Source organism: Manis pentadactyla, chromosome 6 (assembly GCF_030020395.1).
Source record: "Manis pentadactyla isolate mManPen7 chromosome 6, mManPen7.hap1, whole genome shotgun sequence".
NCBI classification, from domain to species: Eukaryota; Metazoa; Chordata; class Mammalia; order Pholidota; family Manidae; genus Manis; species Manis pentadactyla.
The window spans coordinates 30,390,583-30,413,992 of record NC_080024.1 but is presented as its reverse complement, the minus strand read 5'-3'; the positions used below and the strand labels follow the sequence as shown (position 1 = coordinate 30,413,992).

The 23,410-nt window shown below is 33.9% G+C and overlaps 1 protein-coding gene across 5 annotated transcripts in view; it reads right to left on the bottom strand.

Annotated features, from left to right (window-relative positions):
- Positions 1 to 1,431: 1,431 nt before the first annotated feature.
- Positions 1,432 to 23,410, bottom strand: part of NDUFS1 (NADH:ubiquinone oxidoreductase core subunit S1) — a 30,637-nt gene continuing 8,658 nt past the window's right edge. For all 5 annotated transcript variants that reach the window (XM_057503658.1, XM_036927955.2, XM_057503656.1 and 2 more), the window contains 14 exons: positions 22,942 to 23,023; positions 22,719 to 22,849; positions 22,083 to 22,268; positions 19,791 to 19,925; positions 19,037 to 19,151; positions 18,133 to 18,278; positions 17,669 to 17,797; positions 16,092 to 16,221; positions 12,567 to 12,727; positions 9,143 to 9,297; positions 7,557 to 7,732; positions 6,876 to 7,010; positions 6,714 to 6,786; positions 1,432 to 5,542 (listed from right to left, as the gene is read on the bottom strand). In XM_057503658.1, the coding sequence (XP_057359641.1) occupies positions 5,451 to 5,542; positions 6,714 to 6,786; positions 6,876 to 7,010; positions 7,557 to 7,732; positions 9,143 to 9,297; positions 12,567 to 12,727; positions 16,092 to 16,221; positions 17,669 to 17,797; positions 18,133 to 18,278; positions 19,037 to 19,151; positions 19,791 to 19,925; positions 22,083 to 22,268; positions 22,719 to 22,849; positions 22,942 to 23,023 (1,846 nt within the window). In that variant the 3' untranslated portion in view covers positions 1,432 to 5,450. The remainder of the gene's footprint in view (positions 5,543 to 6,713; positions 6,787 to 6,875; positions 7,011 to 7,556; positions 7,733 to 9,142; positions 9,298 to 12,566; positions 12,728 to 16,091; positions 16,222 to 17,668; positions 17,798 to 18,132; positions 18,279 to 19,036; positions 19,152 to 19,790; positions 19,926 to 22,082; positions 22,269 to 22,718; positions 22,850 to 22,941; positions 23,024 to 23,410) is intronic.

Below are 23,410 nucleotides of genomic sequence, written 5' to 3'. Positions count from 1 at the left end.
GGAGTATATACACAAATTTTTGTTCCAACAGATCTTCAACAGATTTTTTTCATGTCTATTTGTTTCCAAAAAGTTGAGTCAAAAACCTAAGACATAGCTATACTAAGATAGGATTAAGCTTATAGAATGTCCTAAAAAAGTTTGCCGTACTCATGCAGATCATTAATTTCTGCTTGAACCCTAATTTATACAGCCAAACTGGGCCTTTGGTTAAGAGGGGTTTGCAGTAATTTTGCTAGTAGTATTTTTAAAGTGGTCGTGAATGACTATGTCACTATTAAATAAAAACCTCTTACCACTGCTTTGGTTGCTAAACTACTTTAGTTCCTCTCCTTGGGAGCTTAAATAGTGGTTGGGTAATTTGTTTGGGCAACAATAAGGCTCACAGTTTATATTAGCAAAGGTTTATGTTGGCAAAATAAACCACCTGTCTCCTTTTATGTGCATCAATAGCTCTAACCCTTCTTCAGTACCCTTTCTATCGCCAGCATATAGTTTTCCTTCTTTTAATAGTACCATTTTGTTCATTTTGTTTGGGACTTGTAAAAACTCCATCAAAATAGGCAGAGTTCTACACAGTAAATTAAGTTTCACAACCCTGGTGGATGGTCTGTAGTAACAGTATTTTGCTGATTAGGTTGACTTTGAACAAGTCATTTAATTCATTTGAGCCTTAGAAAAGAAAGGCATTTCTTAGGTGTAACTTGGTGGGAAAATAAGTTCCCAGCCTGGGGCAAATTACCTTTGAAGCTGAAATAAGTCAAAGGGAAAAATAAAGTGGGAGAAGCCCGTTTATTGCTTACAAGCAGTGATCCACTTATGCTTGCCCATCTCTCTTGCCACACAGCTGCAAAAAAGGATGCTCCCCTTTGTAATCACCTATTGATAAGGAGATGGACTTCTCTCCACCCCTTGGAAACACCTATTAATATGGAGATGCACTAAGGCCAGGCAAGAAATTCTGTAAATATTGCAATTTTACCCACATTAGGAAAATACAAGTTGGAGGTTATATTAGGTATAGCTTTTCCTCACAATTAATATTCAAAATTTTTTGCTTGATTCACTTAAAATGGGGGCTTTTTACATTTTAGGATCAAGGACTCCCATGGATGGTTAGCTGCAACCTCCTGAAATTGTCAGCAAAATTTTGAATGTGCATTTTCCTAAAAGGATGGTTCTCTTATTAAGCACACTGAGCATTTACTATGTTTGTCAGGAAACAGGCTAAGAGTTTAACAGGCTTTCTAACTTAATCTTTTTAACAACCCTATTAAGTTGGAGGTAGATACATTACAATCTTTAACAAATAAAAAAATACTACAATTTTTCTAAGTTATTTTTCCAAAATTGAACAAGATCTGTCTGATCTGGCAAGAAATGTTTATAAACAACTCAGCAATAAGTAATAAAAGATGATTATATTCTGGGTATTGTTAATAATGCATAATAATTTTTATTAATATATTCATTATAGTACAATGCACAGTAAATTTGGGGGAATCCTATATGGAGTTCAAGCTTTAAGATTTTTCTTCAACATTTATTCAATTTTTATAGCTGTTCAAAGGTTTTCATTTAAGGCAACATGGGGCAGTAAAAATCTCTCTAAACCCCCTTGCCTTTAGTTTCTAACTCTGTAACCGTGGGCAAGTTATTTGATATTTCTTGGGTCTCAATTAATACCCGTTGTCAGCCGGGTTTTGTGAAAATTAAGACACAAAATACTTAAAGCTTTAATGGCACATATTTAGAAGGTCCTCTTTAAATGGCATTGTTCCACAGTCTTTCCAGCTGGCCTTCTTTGACCAGAGGGACTTGGTCTTGAGCCTTTGTATATGTCCTCACTGTTGACACAGTTTCCTTTTTTCCATTTTATTTTTTTAATTAAAGTATCATTGAAAATACACTCTAATGAAGGTTTCACATGAACAACATTGTGGTTTCAATATTCACCCATATTATCAAGTCCTCACCCCACCCACTGCAGTCATTGTCTATCATAGAAGTAACATGCTATAGGACTCTTTGCTTTGAATCATAATTCCATTAGCCAGGTTATTCTCACCTATGCCTATTTTTCTTCTACCTGTAGGTTTTTCTTCAGAAAGTCTTTCTTTTCCTGGCAGCCATCTATAATATGTATGCTCATAATAACCTTAATATTTAACATTATGTGATTAATAGGTGCCTGAGACAGACTTTCATGTTTACTTTATGTAAAAACCAATGAATTTTATTGAGCACTAATCACCCCAGGCAAAGTATTTTTTACAGAATTACAAATTCAACACATGCTGCCTGGATGGCAGCCCAAAAATCCTGGACCATCTTAGTCATCTGTCACCTCTTCTCCACTTGAACACAATATTTTCTCACCAACAACCCTATGAAGTTTACACCCATTGACTGAAGAGTACCCCGGAAAATACAAAACTGAGAGTGTATGCCCCTGTGTTGTGAGGTCACCAACAGTGCTAAGCAGTAAAGAAAGTAGAGAATGACAGAAAGTTTGTATTGAATTCAAAGACTTTCAGCAGGAATTTATACAATTTCAGACAACTGAGAATTTTAAGCAAAGTACTTTAAGCCAAGTATACAATTTCATGACACACCACTAATGTGGATAAAATAGTTCCTAAAAAGCTGTTAAAAGTGACAAATTTTATGTAATTTTTGAAGATAGAGTATTGATGACATACTATTATTCTAAATATCTTATACTTTGTTTTATCAGGAAAACCACATTCTATAGTTGGGCTAATCTTTAATGAAAGCAGCAAGGAATGAGGATTGCAAAACAAAAGGATTCTGAACAGAGGTTTTGAAAAAAATTTAATATAGCTTTAGATTATAAAATTTTTACTTATTTTGATAACTGAAAATTACAAAACCTGTTAGTTGTATAAAATAATTTAGTTGACCTACTACTGCAGATGGTGTTAATATACTGAATATGGAACATCAAATATCTCAATTTATCTCGAGATGTCCCTCACTTCAAGGGTGTGTCTGTGTGTGTGTGCATGCATGTGTAATCTATTACACAAAGAAAAATGTCAGCTAAATCACCATGACATTATATAAACACCAATTCAAGAGAAAACAGAAAAATGCATTGTCCATCAAGCTTCTCAATGCTAATTCTTAGAAATAACAACCTATAGAATCTCTATTGATAGGAGGGAATTAAGTGCAGCAGTAAAGAACAATGGGCTTTGCACAGTAATCAAGACAATTTGGTACTGGCACAAGAATAGACCCATAGACCAATGGAATAGAGAGTCTAGATATTAACCCACACATGTATGGCCAATTATATATGCTAAGGGAGCCATGCATATACAATGGGGAAATGACAGCCTCTTCAACAACTGGTGTGGGCAAAACTGGACAGCTACATGTAAGAGAATTAAAGTGGATTACTGTCTAACTCCATACACAAAAGTAAACTCAAAACGGATCAAAGACCTGAATATAAGTCATGAAAACATAAAACTCTTAGAAGAAAACATAGGCAAAAATCTCTTGAATATAAACATGAGCAACTTTTTCCTGAACACATGTCCTTGGGCAAGGGAAACAAAAGCAAAAATGAACAAATGGGACTACATCAAGCTAAAAAGCTTCTGTACAGCAAAGGATACCATCAGCAGAACAAAAAGGCATCCTATTGTACGAGAGAATATATTCATAACCAACATATACATTAAGGGGTTAACATCCAAAATATATAAAGAACTCACATGCCTCAACACCCAAGAAGCAAATAACACAATTAAAAAAATAGGCAAAGGATCTGAAAAGACACTTCTACAAAGAAGAAATTTGGATGGCCAACAGGCACATGAAAAGATGCTCCACATTGCTAATCATCAGGGAAATGCAAATTAAAACCACAATGAAATATCACCTCATACCAGTTAGGATGGCCAACACCAAAAATACAAGAAACCACAAATGCTGGCGAGGATGCAGAGAAAGGGGAGCCCTTCTACACTATTGGTGGGAATGTAAATTAGTTCAACCTTTGTGGAAAGCAATATGGAGGTTCCTCAAAAAACTAAAAATAGAAATATCATTTGACTCAGGAATTCCACTCCTAGGAATTTACCCTAAGAAACAAGATCCCTGATTCAAAAAGACATATGCACCCCTATGTTTATTGCAGGACTATTTATAATAGCCAAGAAATGGAAGCAACCTAAGTGTCCATCAGTAGATGAATGGATAAAGAGGTGGTACATATACACAATAGAATTATTATTCAGCCATAAGAAAACAAATCCCATTATTTGCAACAACACGGATGGAGCTAGAGGGTATTATGCTCCGTGAAATAAGCCAGGCAGAGAAAGACAAGTACCAAATTATTTCAACTCGCTTGTGGAGTATAACAAAGCAAAAACTGAAGGAACAAAACAGCAGCAGACTCACAGACACCAGGAGGGTACTAGCAGTTACCAAGGGGTAGGGGGTGGGAAGGGTGGGTGGGGAGGGAGAGAGCAGGGGGTTAAGAGGTATTATGATTAGCACACATAATGTAGGGGGGACACAGGGAAGACAGTATAGCACAAAGAAGACAAGTAGTGACTCTATAGCATCTTACTACGCTGATGGACAGTGACTGTAATGGGATATATGGGAGGACTTGATAATATGGGTGAATGTAGAACCACAAGTGTTGCTCATGTGAAACCTTCATAAGATTGTCTATCAATGATACCTTAATTTAAAAAAAAGAAAAAAAGAACAATGGGCTTTGGAGTCAGAGAGAACTAGACTTGGGTCTGTGACTTTTTGCTATGGCCTTGAGCAAGCTACCTAATATCCCTGCACTTCAGTTGTCATTTCCAACGACCTCATGGGGTTGCTGTAGCAAGGACAAAACAAGGTAATGCATGTAAAACCAGAGTGCTTACCACATGGAGAAAGCTGAATAATCATCTAATAATATTATGACAACTATTAATTATAGTTGTCCAAGATATATATCTGATGTATGATTATATTACTGTACTTTCTCTATTTATCCAGCATGACTGAATGCTTAAATCTTTTCTTTAGCACTAGAAAAAATTGGGTCCTAATAATGGAAGCTCTTCTTATTTCATCCATTTTACAAACATTAAATGATCAATGACTATGAACAAAAATTCATATTTTAAGGATTTTCTTTAAATTTACGGCAAAGATTATCAATACTTTTACATGAAAGAGCATCTATATACGTTTATTAAACTATTTAACAACATTGACACGGAATACATAAATGTTTCTGAAACCTCAAAGTTCTTTGAAAACTGCAATATTGTTTTCAAATAAGCATGGTAGAACCTTAAATATTACATCATTCAGGTTATGTTTTAAAGAGATAAACCTCTGAGAGGTTACTCCAACATAATTGTCAGTTAACCATTTGTAACCATGCAGGATTCCCAGTAGATGTTTCAGCACAGGGATGGCTCCTCCACTGCCTGGGCACCCTCTGTGACAGCTTTGACACATTTGGCCATTGTCTGTGAGGCTCTGCTAATTGAATCTGAAATATATTAATAAATGCATTTTGATAATACAATTTTTTAAAAAGCACATAGTAAAACCTTGTTGCACATATTGAAGAAAACAAAAACAGACTATGAAATTCTATGCAACTATATGTAAATTGTACGAGTACAACCAACAAATTTAGAAGATAAGCTCCTTGTTAGCTAAATACTTTTAGTAGTACTACTGGGAATCATTAAATAACTATATATAGCCATGCAATATGATAGTATGCAATCATTATAAATATTAAAGTATTAAAGATGTAAGGAAAAAAATGTATATAGTGTTACTGAAAAACTGATTACAAAACAGTATGTACTAAAACCCAATGAATTGTGTACTTTATGGGTGAATTTTATGGTATGTGAAATTATTTGAATAAAGCTGGCAGCCCCCTCTCCCCGTTACTAATTAATCGACATTTTTGGTTTAAATGAAAAGTATTTATATCCTTGGACGAATGCCCAAAATGTTAAAAAAAATTAATGTAGTTATTTCTAGGTAGCAGAATCAGTAATTTTTCCTTGCTCTTTTGGGCTTACATACGTATTTTATAATGAATATAACTTCTAAAAAAACCTCTTAAAAATAATCTTAGATACAAACTGTACCAAAAATTGAAAAATATACTCTTACCTGCTTTTAGATAGAAAATTATTTAAAATAATCAATCAACTACCTTGTAACCTATATGTTATACGAAGTGTTAAGATACACAGTAAACAAATTCAAGTAAATCTACATTTCTTAAAAACATCCCTAACAATTTATATCAGAAGCACTGTTTAACATGTTCCACACTTAGGTGTTTTGATTCTTCTATACTGTAATTCTCAGGAAAACCTTCACAGTTGTTTGTCACTTAGAATAAAATTCTCCCTAAATTGCTATACAGCAGTGATTTCACATACAGTAGTAAAATTTTATATTTAAAATCTGTTAACTATTCTTGGATTTTCAAACTGCTTAGTGTCAGAATCAAAAAAAATTTGAGTAAAGCCAGAAAACACAAATTATATTAGTTCTGATGTTTTGAAATCTTCAAAGATTCAAAATATCCAATACTACCACTAACAGGTTAGAATCATAATGCTAAATTAAGTGATCTTACTTATGTCTTCCCACACCTTTCATATTTGGCAGTCATGTTAACAATTGCGTACCTGTCATATAGAAGTCTTTAATGGTTAGCTGAGGTGGAACAAGTGGATCAGCAAGAAGTTGCTGGTTCACAAGCTGCAAAAAAAGAAGTTAAAGATCAAAAATAGTATTGAGAACTAGCACTGTTACCAGTATTGTGAAACTGCATACAGGCAAGTTTTTACCTTGGACAGCTCATTTGCTTGCTGGAAATAATTAGCTCCTTCGACATCATCATATCGAACAAGATTAGGAGAGACTTCTTCCAATCTGTTCCTTACTTGATCCAGAGTATCATATGGAAGAGTTATACCTGCAATCTATAAATATCAGGTACCCCAAAATTGACATAAAGCTTTAATATGTAAAAATTTCAAATAATATATAACTGCAACTATGTTGAAATAATGCAATACCAGTGAAAAAGATCTGGTGTCCATTAGCATAAATAATAAGCAAATGGTTAAGTGGTGAACACAATTGTCAAAAATTCTAATTCATAAACAGCTATCAGTACATTAATTTATCTTTATAAAACAGACTTATGAAATAAATGATTAAACAGACAATGCTATCTATGCTCAATCTGAATGCTTCTGCTAATCTGTTATCAATCACATACAACTGTGTATTATTTTAAATCTCATGCTTCTTTTTATACAGTAAAAAGAGTTAAAAGAAGTGTTTTTAGGCAATAGACAAGTCAAAAATAAAACACCAATTTCAAATCCTCACTTTTTGAACCTTTTCCTACAGGGATTATTCACTCTGTGTTTCAGACTTGCATCTTCCTTGATTTTGAAAATCATTCTGACAAGCTAATATGTCAAATACCCCATTCATAGCATCACTAATATAACAAATACCTCAGAGAGGGCTCTTATAATTTTCCAGTCTTCTCTTGCCAAGCCAGGAGGTGTCACTGCTACTTTAGTCTGCTGAGCTCGGCCCTCAGTATTGACGTAAGTAGCAGACTTCTCTGTGTAAGCAGCCCCTGGGAGAATAACATCAGCTATAGGGGCTCCAACATCACCATGATGTCCTGTGAAAAGTCAGAAAATGACAAACCACATTTTAGTAAAAAACTGATTAGCTTTCATATGTGAACACTGGATATCCTTTTTAAGTCCCATTCTTAAAATTACAGAAGTGTTTTAAAAATTAAAGTGATAGAGCACTCAAGTATTTGAAATAAAATACTCTGAATAGAATACCTGAATATACTTTGAATACTTGAAATAAAATACCTGAAATAAGTCTGCCTTGTCCACAATTCAATTCCTATCCCAAAGAAGATTACTGTTAAAGCATCTGCTGTCTTTTCTCAGATTACTTTTCAAATACACAAATTTGATGTATATTATATACACATATATAAGGGGCAACCAGCTATATTATTTCTTTTGATGATTACAAATCATCATGAAATGCTCAGATGTACATTAGTGAAATTTGGTAAAGTAGACTGAAGTGGTAGAGGAATGAAAAACAGAACAGGAATATGATGGTAATAATAATAATAAAAAAGGCATAAACATAAAATTATAAAAAATAATATACTAAAAGATTGTCACTCAGTAATATTTTAACTAAATTGCTGAAAGAAAAAAGAAATGAGTTAATGACAAAAGTTAAAGAACAATATATGAAGTTTGATCTCATTTGTGTACATGATTGTATATGCACAGGAAAATATACAAAGCATGCATATCAAAATAGTCATCAATGATTCTCTCAAAAGGACTAGGAATGGAATTTAGGTTAATGCATTTTGGTTTAACTTTATCAAAGTAAAAATGTAAAATATTATATAATGCTTTTAAGTGTCATCGTAATAAAAAGCCTATTATAAATTCCTGGTTTTATGTGTAAAATGAAGTGGGAACTTGTATAATGCTTTTCTCTGCAAAATATCCAGGAGTTCTCTGGACTCTATTTATTCCAGGGAAACTTGATTACATTTATAATGAGTGAGAATTCAAGAAAATGAATCAAACACAGAAAGGCCAAAGGAGTACCATAAAGTATAACTCATTAAATGTCCTTTAACACAGGATTCATGATTTTTTTAACTTTTAATACTTTTATTTATTAAAAAAGGACTTCCCCCTGATTATATAATAATGTTAAATATTCTTTGATAAGCTGAATTTTAATGTTACATAATATTCATTGTATAAAAAGGCATAATACAACATTCCTGTTACCAGGGGCATTTAGATTTCTTCTAGTTCTTAATATTAAATCACATCAGCTAATAATTCTTAATATTAATATCAACTATGTAACTAATAAAACCTATGATTTGGTTTAAAGAAATAATTGAGGGAGGTATGATATAGGAAATTCCTGAAAGGAAAATATTCAAGCCACTCAACATGTTGCCATATAGTTTCTTTTCTCCAAAATGTACTATTCTCTTCTGTTTCTGGTGTCACAGGCACTAACTTACCTTGATAAATAATGAAACAATCCTTTGGCAAATCCTGTCGAGTGACACAACCTCCATCTGCTCCCAGGAGAAAAAGCACTTTGGGAGGGTTCTTACGAATTGCTTCCACCCCAGGTTTATAGCCAAGGTCCAAAGCAGCTACTTGGCTTGCAATCCTGTAAAAACAATTATCAATTTTTAGCATACCTACAGTGTTCTCATTATAAAAAAATTAAATGTGACTCTTACAATGATACCTAGTCTCTTTTCTATTCAGTGCTGTCCAACACCTTTTTACCCATTTAAAATAGATGTCAAAACCAGAAACAGCACTTACTGTCTTAAGAATGGCAAAGAAAGAAAGAAGATGCTTAGAACAACACTGTGTCTCTTCATGAGGTAATATTTAATGGAAGAATTCTGGAAACTTTATGCCAACTGCAATTGTCTTATATTGCTTCTTTTTCAAAACAGTAAAGCAAAACACATGCTAAGCCAAGCACAGTCATTAGACAAAAAGCAGATGATTCTGAAAACTAAAACTAAAAGGGAGAAATTAAGATATCCATAAACTGTAATTAATAGAAAACTATAATTAGTACACTGGTGTATATCCTAATGAAATTTTTTCTGTGCACACATATTACTCTTTTTTTTAATTAATTTTTTATTAAGGTATGATTGATATTCACTCTTATGAAGGTTTCACATGAAAAAACAATGTGGTTACTACATTCACCCACATTATCAAGTCCCCACCCACACCCCACTGCAGTCACTGTCCATCATTTCAACAAGTTGCTAGAGATCTACTACTATGTCCCTTCTCCACACATATTACTCTTAAAAGCAGAAAATAATTTTTTAAAGAAATTTCTGGAGTAACTATTTGAACAATTGTAAATCTTTGATACAGTTTACTATTACTAAATTTCTTTCTAGAAATAGTAGTCATTCTGAGGACCTACTGTGTATGGAGCCAACTAGTCTTTACTTATTTGTTAGTAAGGAGGGTCAGGTCAAACTAACTCTCACTGGGTGCTACTGCTGTACCAAACCTTCTGACCAGATATCACAAATTCCTAGGAAAAATTTAACAAAAGAAATGCAAGATTCATATAATGAAAACTATAAAGCAACTTCTGAAAGAAATTAAAGACCTTAATAAATGGAAAAACATCCCGTGTTCACAGATTGAAAGACTTAATACTGTGAAGACAATACTCCCAAATTGATCTATAGATTCAATGCAATCCCTACCAAAACTCACAGCTAAGTTCTTTGCAGAAACACATGAACTGATCCTAAAATTCATATGGAATGCAAAGGACCCTGAATAGCCAAACATCCTAAAAATTAACAAAGTTGCAGACTCATACTTTCCAATCTCAAAACTTAGCTCCTCACCCCACATACAATATTTTGTTCTTAATTTCCCTCTAAGTCTTGAGGTTTCTCTCTCAAAACTGAGCAGATACACTAACTTATGCACCTCATCTTGGAAAACAAACTAAGTATGCCTAAGTTGGCATTTGTGAAAATTATCAGTCAACAAAAAAAACTACAGGGCTAATTAAAATATTCTCCAAGAATTAGAAAATATTCTTTACTTTGAAACAAACTTACTATAAGAAATAAAGAAAAAATTTTTTAATGTGTTTCATGTTCTCAATAAGCATTAAAAGGTATGTCCTAGTACACTACAGTGAACTTTCAAAAAAAATCTTGCAGTAAGCATGAAATGAAATAAAAAAACAAGGTTAGTAAATTAAAAAATTACAACAGTGTTAGCACTCTCCAGAATGAAAACTCATAAAATGACAGAATGTAATTTAAGAAATTTTCTCCAAGGATAAAGAAAAAGGAAGTTAGAAAATTTATGAGGAAAAAAAATAAGAACCTGAAGGCCAACCAATGCATAACAAACAGAAGCTTCTACAGAACAGCAGTAATGTAAAAATAAACCAGTAACTTTTTCTGAACCTAAAATAAATAAATAAATGTCGTTTGAAAATGTAGAGTATCTAATTACATTCCCAGGCAAAGGTAACAACAAGGGTATGTCACCCAGTTATATTCTGGTAGGAATTTTTAACATAAAAAGTAAGGAACCCTAAGGGTGGGCAGGCAGTCAGACACACATAAGATAAATAAAATCATCATCAGAGTTACCATCAGAGACAAAATTCAGGTTAGAGTTTTAAATTTAATCTTCTCTAAAATATTAAGTTAAAAAAGTACTGAGTATTAAAGCAAAAAAGACTGTGATCTTTGTACTTAGCCAAGTGGTTATTTGTTAGAATGGACCAGTACACTGTTCTATATTCAGGTACATTAAAAAAAAAAAAAAAGTTACTCACTTAGATACTCATGTAGAAGGTAAAAAAAAAAAAACCAAAAAATAAAAAACTATGAATAAAAACATGGACACAAAAGTGAATTAAAATTGTGGGTGAAAGGATCTAGAGGTGATCAATGAAAATAATCTCTATTAAAAAATATAAAGTTGTAAAAAATGTTGATGGTATACAATACCAAATTAAACCAATAAAAGGGGAAACATTTAAGAATGTACTTAACACTTTAAGATTTAAAATATTTGCATATCATACTTCAAAAAGTGTTTAGCCTCAATCCTTAAACAAATTTCAAGAATTTGTAAAATAATACTGAAGGTAGAAAGGATTATGTGAAATAGGAAAGCTTATTCACCAAGGTAAAATGGGTACAACCTTTCTAAAACAAGTTGGAAATATGCTTTGAGAACTTCAGAAATATCTATCCCATTTGCCCAAGAAGGAAATGACTAAAAAATTATATTTGATATTAAATAGCCATTAAGATTTATATTATAAAGAATTTCTAATCACAGGAGGAAAATACTATTTGGTAATGAAAATCAATCAAAAAACAAAATTATATACACAGAATTATATACACAGTATTTCAACTGTATGACTAAAACAATATGCACAATATGCACACAGGGAAAAAAAACACCAGAAGAAAGGATGCCAAAATAGCAACAGTAATTATCTGCAGATTGTGGACTAAGGATAATTTCCATTTTCACACATTTTCTTCTCTTTCCAACTCTTCTAAAATAAATTTGCATTATTAATATAGTCAGAAAAAACTTTACTTCAGATGAGCTTTCATGGTAGCTTACATTTTTATCACTTAAAGTGAGAGAACTTGTAATTTTTGAACAAAGGTACACTAATATAATACCGTTTTTCAAGATTCAGCCCTTAATGCTATTTTGGATATTTTTAATATCATTTATTATCTTGGGTTCTTCTCACACAAAATACAAAGGTTTCTATTTGCATCTGCTGAGATGTTGCTAAATATTAAGTTTATAAATCTAAATGTGACAGTGTAACAGGAACACAAACATAAAATTATTTGAATTTTATTGTATATAAACAATTACTCAACATACCTATGAAGGATATTCATAACTTTCCAATCACCAGTAACACCACTACTTGCCCGAATCTTTTGAGCAATGTTGGAAACAGCTGCGAGAATTGCTGCCCCATCGTTTCTTTGGAGTGCAGAACTGCCTAAAATGACCATTGGTTTTTTAGCTGCCTTTAGGACCTATTTTTTAAAAAAAGAACTTTAATTAAAAAATTTATTAAATGTAAACTAAACCTAATCAAATTAGCATCAATGTTGTCCTAAGTTTTAGTTCTAAAACGAATGTCAGTGATTTGCTAGTCAACAGACATACATCCAACCAGATTTAATATAAAACACCTTGCCACTGCTACTGTGAAATGGCTAAATTATAATCAGATAAAACACATTTTCTAAAAGTGAACACTGAGAATGAAAACCCTTCCCAAATATCCTTGGTCAGAATGACTATGAGTAGGTCTCACAGAAACTGGAGAAATGTCCCTAGGGAGATTCAGTTTGTACTGTTTTCAGGAAACCACACTGAAGTACCATGTCTGCTGTCTTCTGTCTAGTTAACATGCCTACAGAAGAAGGAGGAGGCAGGGAAAAGCAATGATCACTAGATCACAATGTAGAATACCTAAAACTTTAAGGGCTTTGCTTTAAGCCATAGTAACTTCCTAAATGACAAAAACTGAGTCATTCAGTTGAGTGCGTCCAAAAGCAAAGGAAATTGCAGATGTGGTGGAGGACGTAAAAATTAGAAGTGAAGTTGTAAACAATACAGCTCATCGTCCTGCCCACTCTCTGTACCATTCTTCAATAGATAGCTGGCTCAAATCAAAGAATCAGCATGAGAATGATACCTGGATACTACAAAGCACAGGACATTCATCACAAGAAACATTTCCCAAGGAAATGTTAAGAGTTCAGAGAAAGTTTTCAAAAAAACTCAAAGGAAATGAAAAACACACACTTTCTCACTTAAAAAAAGACCTCAAAGGCTACACAATGGATTACTGTGCAATAGGAGACTTTCAACACAGAACTCAGGAAAGAACCAGAAGAGAAATAAATTAAAAATGAATACCATTCCAGAGACAAAAAAACAAAATAAAACATGACTTAAATACAAGGAAAAGAAAGATAGCTATAGGAAATTATACAAAACGAACTGAAAAGGAACAAAGGAAAACATGACAGAAAAGATAGAAAAGGGGATCCTATATCTGCATTGTTAAGAGATCTAAATGAAGAGAACAGAGCTAGTAATAGAAAATACATTTAAATCCATTACAGAAGAAAACTTCTCTGAAGAACACTTATCACATTCTAGGGCATGGGGATGGGAAGTAAAGAAAAGAGGGATACCTCTCAATAAATATTTTTTATATTTTTGATCATTGGCATCATGATAATGCTTTTCCTATTCAAAACAAAAAAAAAGTGGAGCCTTGGCTGCTTTGTCCCTTTGCACTTGACCTTCTTGCCTATACCTGAGGCTGTAGGCAAAGAAACCATCATCTTTGGAACCACAGGAGAGGCGCACACGCACGCACACGCACACACACACACACACACACACACACACCACAGGAGAGGCACACACACACACACACACACACACACACACACACACACACACACACCACAGGAGAGGCGCACACACACACACACACACACACACACACACACACACACACACACACACACACACACCACAGGAGAGGCACACACACACACACACACACACACACACACACACACACACACACACACACACACACACAGTGAGCAAATGCACTGAGGATAGGAAAGCAGGAAGGCAGGATCCTTCCTTGATGACATCCTTGGACAACTGCATTACCTGTCAATCCATCTACCTCCAGAACTATTGTTGTGTGAGAAAAAGAAACCCCTTTCATTTTTTTCAACAATCACCACTCCCCTACACATGCACACACAGACACACAAATTCTAAAATAAAGAGAACCTTGCACCTTCAGACTGAAAGGCTCACTAAGTCCCATAAAGAAAAAATAAGAACCACCACTATTAAGACATATTCTGGCGAAGTCACCAATTTCAAGGATAAAGAATCAAGCATCAAGTGTCAAAGAAAAAGTATCTAAAGAAAAATCAGGATAGGGTTGGGGAGAATATGGCTGACACAGCCTTCTCCACAGTAACAAAAGGCAGTGTCTATAAAGTTCAGAGAGGAAAACAAGTGTGAGTCAAGAACTTTACGTCCTGCTCAGGCTCTCTTCAGGAATAGAATAGACATTCTCATGCAAGCAAGGACTCAAGAAATGGTGTACCTACAAGCCCCTCTTAGGAAAAATAATAAAAACTATAAAACCAAGACTGCAATGAAGTGAATGAAAATTAAGAACTCAGTAATGAAAAAAGTCATGTTAAAAGTGTTGCTGAAATTTCTTTTAGGAATAGTAACTCTTGCGGTAAGGAAAATTTCATTTAAGTTTAAAGTTTAATTCTTTCAGTTTCTTTTCCAATAATTTCACGGGAAATTAAACTCTGGTAAATAAAAACAGCATGTATAGTATGACCTCATTTCTGTTTGTTTGCCTATCTAGTCATACAGCTCACTCTCTCTATATATGTATCAAGAGAGATGATTTACTTACTTCCATGTTCTTTTCTATATTGCTGTAAGTTTTTTTTTTTTTTTTTGAGAGGGTATCTGTCATATTTATTGATCATATGGTTGTTAACAACAATAAAATTCTGTATAGGGGACTCAATGCACAATCATTAATCCACCCCAAGCCTAATTCTCAACAGTCTCCAATCTTCTGAAGCATAACGAACAAGTTTTTACATGGTGAACAAGTTCTTACATAGTGAATAAGCTCTTACATGGTGAACAGTGCAAGGGCAGTCATCACAGAAACTTTCGGTTTTGATCACGCACCATGAACTATAAACAATCAGGTCAATTATGATTATTCATTTGATTTTTATACTTGACTTATATGTGAATCCCACATTTCTCCCTTATTATTATTGTTTTTTTTTAATAAAATGCTGAAGTGGTAGGTAGATGCAAGATAAAGGTAGAAAACATAGTTTAGTGCTGTAAGAGGGCAAATGTAGATGATCAGGTGTGTGCCTATAGACTAAGTATTAATCCAAGCTAGACAAGGGCAACAAAACATCCACGGATGCAGAAGATTTCTCTCAAAATGGGGGGTGAGGTTCTAAGTCTCACCTGTGGATCCCCAATTTCTCACCTGATGGCCCCCCTGCGACTGTGCCTGTCTTAGGTTGTTCCTCCCTTGAGGAATCTTACCCGTCTCTGGCTAACCAGTCATCTTCCGGGGCCATACAGGGAAATGTAAAGTTGGCAAGTGAGAGAGAGAAGCAATATTGTTTGAAAAGGTTAGCTTTTTACTTTTTTGCGGATTTATGCCCTGTGGCTTCTATGCCCTATATTGCTGTAAGTTTTAACAGTAATAACATGTCATTATTATGAAAACAGTAACTTTAATAAAAAATAATATTTAAAAATCAACAAGAATAGATACATATAACTTGAAAGTACCTGGCTGAATGGATGGCTACCCAAAGCAATGTCTTGAAGAATTTGAGGGGAATCTCCCAGATGGTCATATCTGTAAGTGAGATCCACTGGGCTGCCTATAAGGGCCACTTTTAAGTCATTATGAAGCCAGCTGAAATAAAATCAAAAAAGTTTTGAGAGCTAAATTCAAATTAGCAGTTACTGGTCTCATCAATGCTCGGTGCTACATCTACTTATATTACAAAATGTTAAAAGCACAAAAGCGCTCACAGAACACTGAACCTGTTACTAACAGATATAATCTGTGTACCCTCCTAAATAGTGTTGCAAAAATACATACCAGGTAATTCAATGAATTAGTTTACTGTGTAAGAATGCTAACTCTAGGCCAACTATGAATTTTAATTTTATAATAAATGACCTACAGTTTTTATTATGCCACATTTGTACAGCAGAGTTTATTATCTCTTAATTATACATTAAGGACATTTAAATATAGTTCATCAAAATATACTACATCATTCATATTTATTCTCTGTAGCAGGGAAGTACGGATCCAGCTCCTCTAAAAATAGTTATAAGTACAGTGACCATATAGTCTAGTTTGTCTGAGACAGTGCTGGTTTTACCTACTATCCTGGAGTCATTAACAACTCCCCGTTTCACTCCTCAGTGTCCCAGTATAAAAGATAAATTATATTGTTGGCCTTTTGCAAGTCTCTAAGATACAAAAAGACAGACAGTCATTCTACAACATAACTGGCCTGTGCTCTTCAAAAAATGGCAGAAGAGGAGACCATGACACAATTTGTCACTCCAAACTGAATTCTGGGCAGGAAAAAAATTATTAGAAAGGAAATTAAGGGAAAACTGGTGAAACCTGAATATAAACAGTAGATTAGATAGTATTATTGTATCAACCACCCCATGCAGTTGAAAATATGCATATAACTTTTGACTCCCCAAAACTTAAGTACTAATAGCCTACTGTTGACTGGAATCCTTACTGATAATAGAAACAATCAATTAACACATTTTGTATGTTAATGTATTTCACACTATATTCTTAAAGTAAGCTAGTAAGCTAGAGACAAGAAAATGTTTTTTCAAATTGTTGCTAAACTTCAAAAATTTTCCATATATTTATTGAAAAAAAGTATGCCTAAAAGTGACCCTGCACAGTTCAAACCTATGTTGTTCAAGGATCAATTGTATTCAGGGATAAAAAGGCATCTTGTCTACAGCTGATTTTCAAATGATTCAGAAATTTGCATTCACACATATATACACATAGATAGGGAATAATAAGGTATGACAAAACGCTAACAGTGGTTAATCTGGGTGAACAGTACACAAAAATGAGTATATTTAAGGCTATTTCAAACATCTTGAATTATTTCAAAATTAAGAAGATAAAATAAAAAGATCAGCGCAGGGGGTTGGGCAGGGTGGGAGGAATGGACCTGTTAGAAATCACCCTCTCATTATCTCTTGGAGTCTTATTCCCACTATTAGGAATAAGCTAAAGTAGACATCTTTCATATATAAAACAGACAACTATTACATAAGTACTTCTAAAACCCTGTATTACGACTAACCTCTTTCGAATTCTAGCATTAAATAGTGGTGCCTCAAAACGTGGATTTGTACCAACCAAAAGGACAACATCTGCCTCTTCCACACCAGCAATTGTAGTATTTAGAAGATAATTGGAACGCAAATCTGTGCTGGAAATACAAAATAGATAATGCAAGTTTCCTTTAAAACTTAACACACAATAATCACAGACTATTCTCATGTCAACAAACCCACGATAATCCCCAAAAATCCTTATTACAGATTCCCAAATTACATTTAAGTTTCAGACATTTATTAATAACTAGATTCTCTAATAGCTCCTGATTTGACTTTGGTCTATATGTGAAAATAAATTGTTGGCTATATGGAAAACCCAAGCTGTTACCTATTAGTCATTGATGCCATAGATGTTTTGGTTTATATCCAACTTGTTAAAAAAAACACACACAAAAAAAAGCCTACACCCTAACTTCACATTTCTCACCCAGCTCCTGCAGTAGGGAAGAGCTCTTCAGTGCACAGAGTGTCAGAGTCCACTCTATTAAGCAAATCTTTGAGCACCACCAGGGCTTCTGCATCCACCAAGCCACCTGCAATTGCTGCCACATCCTTGCCTTGAAAACTCTGAAACTAAAAATGGATGAAAAGGATTATCACCCAGAAACCTTCATTCAGCAAAAACCATCATTATTCAGAAAAATCAAGCCATTTTCATGTACAAAAAAGCAACAAACTTTTGACTAAAAAGTTTTACTTACACCAACTATTAATTAATCTGTAAGTGAGAAGTAGAGACATCTGTGGGGCCAGGACTAGTAACACCAGCTTGGAGGGTAATCATTTGTTTAGGAACAAAGGGGTCTCAAAATGAAGTGTGGAGGCTGAGAACTGTGGAACTATAGTTAAATACAACTTCTTCTGAAGTATCTGCCATTCCCTCAAGCCTTTTATGCATGCTGCTTTCTCTGATAAGAAAGCCATTCTCTCCATTTTTGTTTTGGCAAGCTTGTATTCATTCTCAGACTTTGCCAAAGGGGCCACCTTACCTAGGAAAGCATCCTTAATATGCTAGCCCTGGTAAGGCACCCCTCTTAAGAGCTCTCCCATATATCATTTCCTGCACAACTACACATAGCAGCATACAACAATAATTGACTGATTATGTATCTTTCAACAAGATTGTAGGAAGTAGGGACAATGTGTCTTTAGGGTCTTTATATCCCTACAAGCAGCATGACACCTGGTATATAGTTCTCAATAAACGTCTGCTAAACATAAGGTAATCTTGGTAAGAGGAAAGAAGTAAAGAGACACACATCCCCTTCTAACTACAAAGTTACCCCCTGAAAATCAGATATCACTATTTAGTGTATATTTCAATTTTTTACCATTCCAGCTATACGAGAGAGTGCATCCTCCCAGGAGGTATAGGTTAATAGCCCCTTTTCATTTCTGACCATCGGCTCGGTAAGTCTTTGACGTTTTAGCCCATCATAGGCAAATCTAGATAACAGAAATTACACAATTTGTGGAATCTTGCTAAAAAAGGGAAGCTATAATTTTCAATTTGAAATCTAAAGTAAATTTTATTTAAATACAGTATTAAAGCATCAAGTGTATTAATAAACACCTGGACAGAAATAATTATTTCAGGTTTTTTTGGATATGAACTAATAAATATTTTATGAACATCACTTAAAACTACCATTTAAAACATCTGAGTTCTTAAAATCTATTTTCAGCTACCTGAATTTTAAAACTAAAAAACAAAAGTCTGACAGCTGAAGAAGCCAAATCATTTTTGTTTATAAAACTTGAGTATCTCTAGATATTTTATTAAAACTATGTTGTGTAATCTCTAACTTATATTTAGCTTTTTTCCTCCAGTGAACAAACCAAAATAGATTAAATATCTTAATATAGTTCATTTTCTCCAAAAAATATTTCTTAAAGTTTATATGAAAGCCAGTGATACACATAGGACTACTGATATCAGTTTTGTCCAATTCTCTATATAAACGGTCCAGACCTTAATAGTCTAATTTATTAATTTGAACATATAAAAGATAGTTCTTTAAAATGAAAACTACTAGAAAATTTCCTTTAAATATGGCAAAAGTTAAGGGAAAAAAAAACATGTACCTGGTTTTATCAGAGATCCATTCTTCATTGATGTCCTCATGCATTCTTGGCAAAATCCTCATCACCTCCCCAGTTCTTGTGCTTACCACAATATTACTTCCAACTGCATCCATTATGTCAATGGATTCTGTCTTTCTGAGAAAATAAAGACATGTATGTACTATGTTGATTCTGACAATAAAGTGAAAGTTTCTGTTTCCTGGTTTAACAAAAACAAAAAATGTTTAAAAATTATTTTCCTTTCTCAATTCTAAAAATAACTCAGAGGAATTGCAATAAAAAAAATTACCTCATATTTTAACACATCACCTAAATTCCTAATGCAAAAATGAAGTATTTGTCTTTTAAAAGGCAACTGGAAGGGTTCCAAATGGCCAAATCTGGGAAAATTTGATTATAGAAATTTTAAGAGGAGTGAGATTTCTGGGTATGCCTAATTAAGGAGCTTGACAAATCTTTTTCCCTCCAAAAAAGTAACAATAAAGTTAGACAAAATTAACAAAACAACCAGTTCAGCACTTTGGAAATCTACCAAAGCATACAGCAACATGTGTGCAGAAAAACCGAATTTCCAGTAAGAAAGTGGAAATCAGTGGTGTTCTGGCTTGGATCTGTTCTTACCCCTCCCTCACCACCTTGAATTGGAGGTTCTATCAGAGTAAGGCAAGCTGTGTAGATGGGAGCTTCTTTCCTGCACATGAAGGTTCAGTTTGGAGCAATAAGTAAAGTTTTGTGGAAGTGGTATCTTGGAGATTGTTGTGCCAAAGAGAGCCAAGGTTCTACGAGCCTGAGGCTGCAGTCATCCTCAGGACAAGTACTCCTAGAGGAGACTGTGCATTATGTGCAGCTGTAACGAGAGAGGGCCTACGCTAGTCACAGAGTCCTGGACAACACTGAGACTCAAAGGGACTAGTGTAAGTACAGGCTGAGCACTCTTGAAAACAGTCTGAACTTTGAATTTGCTCCTCTATTCCACAAAAAGACCCACTGGCAGAGGATGGAAGCTTTATTGGCTCATGGTATTTGAGCACAATCATTATCTGACTACTAAGCTATGCAGACATGGGCAATTCCTATGACGTCTTTAGAAATAAAAACAAGAAGATTAAAATATGTTCAAATAACTAAGAAAATCATGTTTACAGAATTAAAGGGTGGTAGAGAAGACAAATAGTGATTCTAAACCATCTTACTATGCTGATGGACAGTGACTGTAATGGGGTATGTGGTGGGGACTTGATAATGGGGGAATCTATTAACCACAGTGTTGCTCATGTAAGTGTATATTAATGATACCAAAAAAAAAAAAGAAAAAAAAGAATTAAAGGGTGGTATGACAACCATGACTGAACAAGTAGAGATTCTAAGTAAGGATACAGAAAGTATAAAACAGAACCAAACAGAAATCGAGTTCAAAAATACAGTAACTTAATAAAAACTTCACTAAAGGGGCTCAACAGCACATTTGAGATGGCAGAAGAATAAATGAACCTGATGATAATTCAATAGAAATTATCCAACATGAAGAACAAAGAGAAACAAAGATCTAAGAAGAATGAAGTGTCTCTGAGACCTGTGGGACAACATCAAGTGTAGCAACCTGTGTTTATGGGAGTCTCAAAGGAGAGGAGAAAGTAACTTTCTGCTTAAACAGTTATGTACTGTTTCACCCTTCTCCAACCCCCAATCCTTTTGAATACCTAAATATGTGGTTTAAAACTTCGAATTTTAAGACACCACCTTATACTCTGGTGGGAGTTTAAAAGTGGAGGGCAATTTGGTATGTTCCTAGAACCTTAACAATATTCAAATTTGTTGCAATTACCTATGTCATTTCTTGGCTTAGAAGAATCAGAAATATACAACAATATTTATCATAGATACGGAATTACAAAGAAATAGAGACAAACTAAATGTTTAATAGTAGGAACTGGTTAAAGAAAGTATGATATATCCACATGGTTGAAAACTTAATGAGAGGAGACTATAAATTTTAAAAATCAAGACAATTTTACTCCTTGGAAGAACAAATGAGAAAAACAGTTTTGAGGTTAAATACTCTGGAATTTATTTCTAAGAAAGCTACAATTAATTTTTCACAGGTTCATATCCTATTTTTCAGTCTAACTGTTTACCTTCCATTAAAAAGGTTTTAACTTAGAGCAAACAAATAAAACCCTAACACAAATTTGAATAATTAGAACTCAGGAAAAAGAAGAATCTGAAATTTTTGTGAACAGTAGCAAATAAAAGGATGAAAGACAAATTGTCAAGAAATACCACAACGAATACCTTGTTTCCCAAGGCCGGGCAGTAAAGGCATAGGGCTTAGAGGTTAGGGCACCTACAGGGCAGATATCAATGATATTCCCAGACAGTTCAGACATGAACATCTTTTCAATGTATGTACCAACTTGCATATCATTTCCTCTGCCTGTTGTTCCCAAATCATCTACTCCTGCAATCTCACTTGCAAATCTGTAAGATAAAAATGTACCAGCAAATGGTCAAATACATTGAAATTATCTCCTTTCCATTTCACGTTCACAAATAAGATAATGATTTTCAAAACACTAAAAAGATAAGTATGTTTGCAATGCTGAGTATAGTCCCTGAATAAAAAATAATTCAATGTTTGCATGTAATTTAATTGAAGTATATAACACACAGACAGAAAGAAAATTGCACAAATCATATAAATAATATCTAGTTTAGCTAGATACAGATCTTGACATTTATAACCAATGGACTGATAATAAATGAAAGTGAACAACTTTATTGGCTTATGCAAAAATTGTTAACAACAACATCCCTCTTCTCCCACCAAAAAAAGTTGCCTTCCTTTCCAGTGTTATTATTTTACCAAATTTTGTGAATACTAAATAAGTATACAAATGATATTCCAGAAGAGAAAGGGAAAAAAATTACCTGATGCAGCGAGTACACTGTATACATCTAGTCATGATGGTCTTTACCAAGGGCCCAATATTCTTATCCTCCACAGCACGTTTCCCTTCTAAAAATCGGCTCCTATCACTTCCAAACATCATGGACTGGTCCTTAAAACAGATTATGAGAAAGGTAATCTAATGCTGTTAATGAAATTAAAACTTGAGACAACCAAAACGATTTATGAAATTAGACCACAAACCTGCAGATCACATTCACCTCCCTGGTCACAAATAGGACAGTCCAGTGGGTGATTTGCTAATAAGAATTCCATCACACCTTCTCTGTATAAAAATTGTAATATATAAATCGCTGGCACTCAAAAACGGTTTATGTATAGGCTATTCAATAACCTTTAGAGATGTATGCTCTCATATTGTTAAATTTTACATTTATTATCAGAAATGCCAATGTAACTATCATACAAGTAGTATTAAACACACAATTTTAAAATGTTTACAGGAGTCTAGAATTTAATATCATTAGAGAACCTAGAAAAGTATTACTTTTAAAACAGAATTAGCAAAAGTTGCTGAACGGTCCTCAGAAAACATTCACAATTCAAAACAAAAACAAAAACAGTCAGTGCCAGTATGGTGCAGTAATATATTGCTGCAATAATCTCAGTTCAATAAGCCTCAGATTCACTGTTCATTACAAGCTGAACTTAA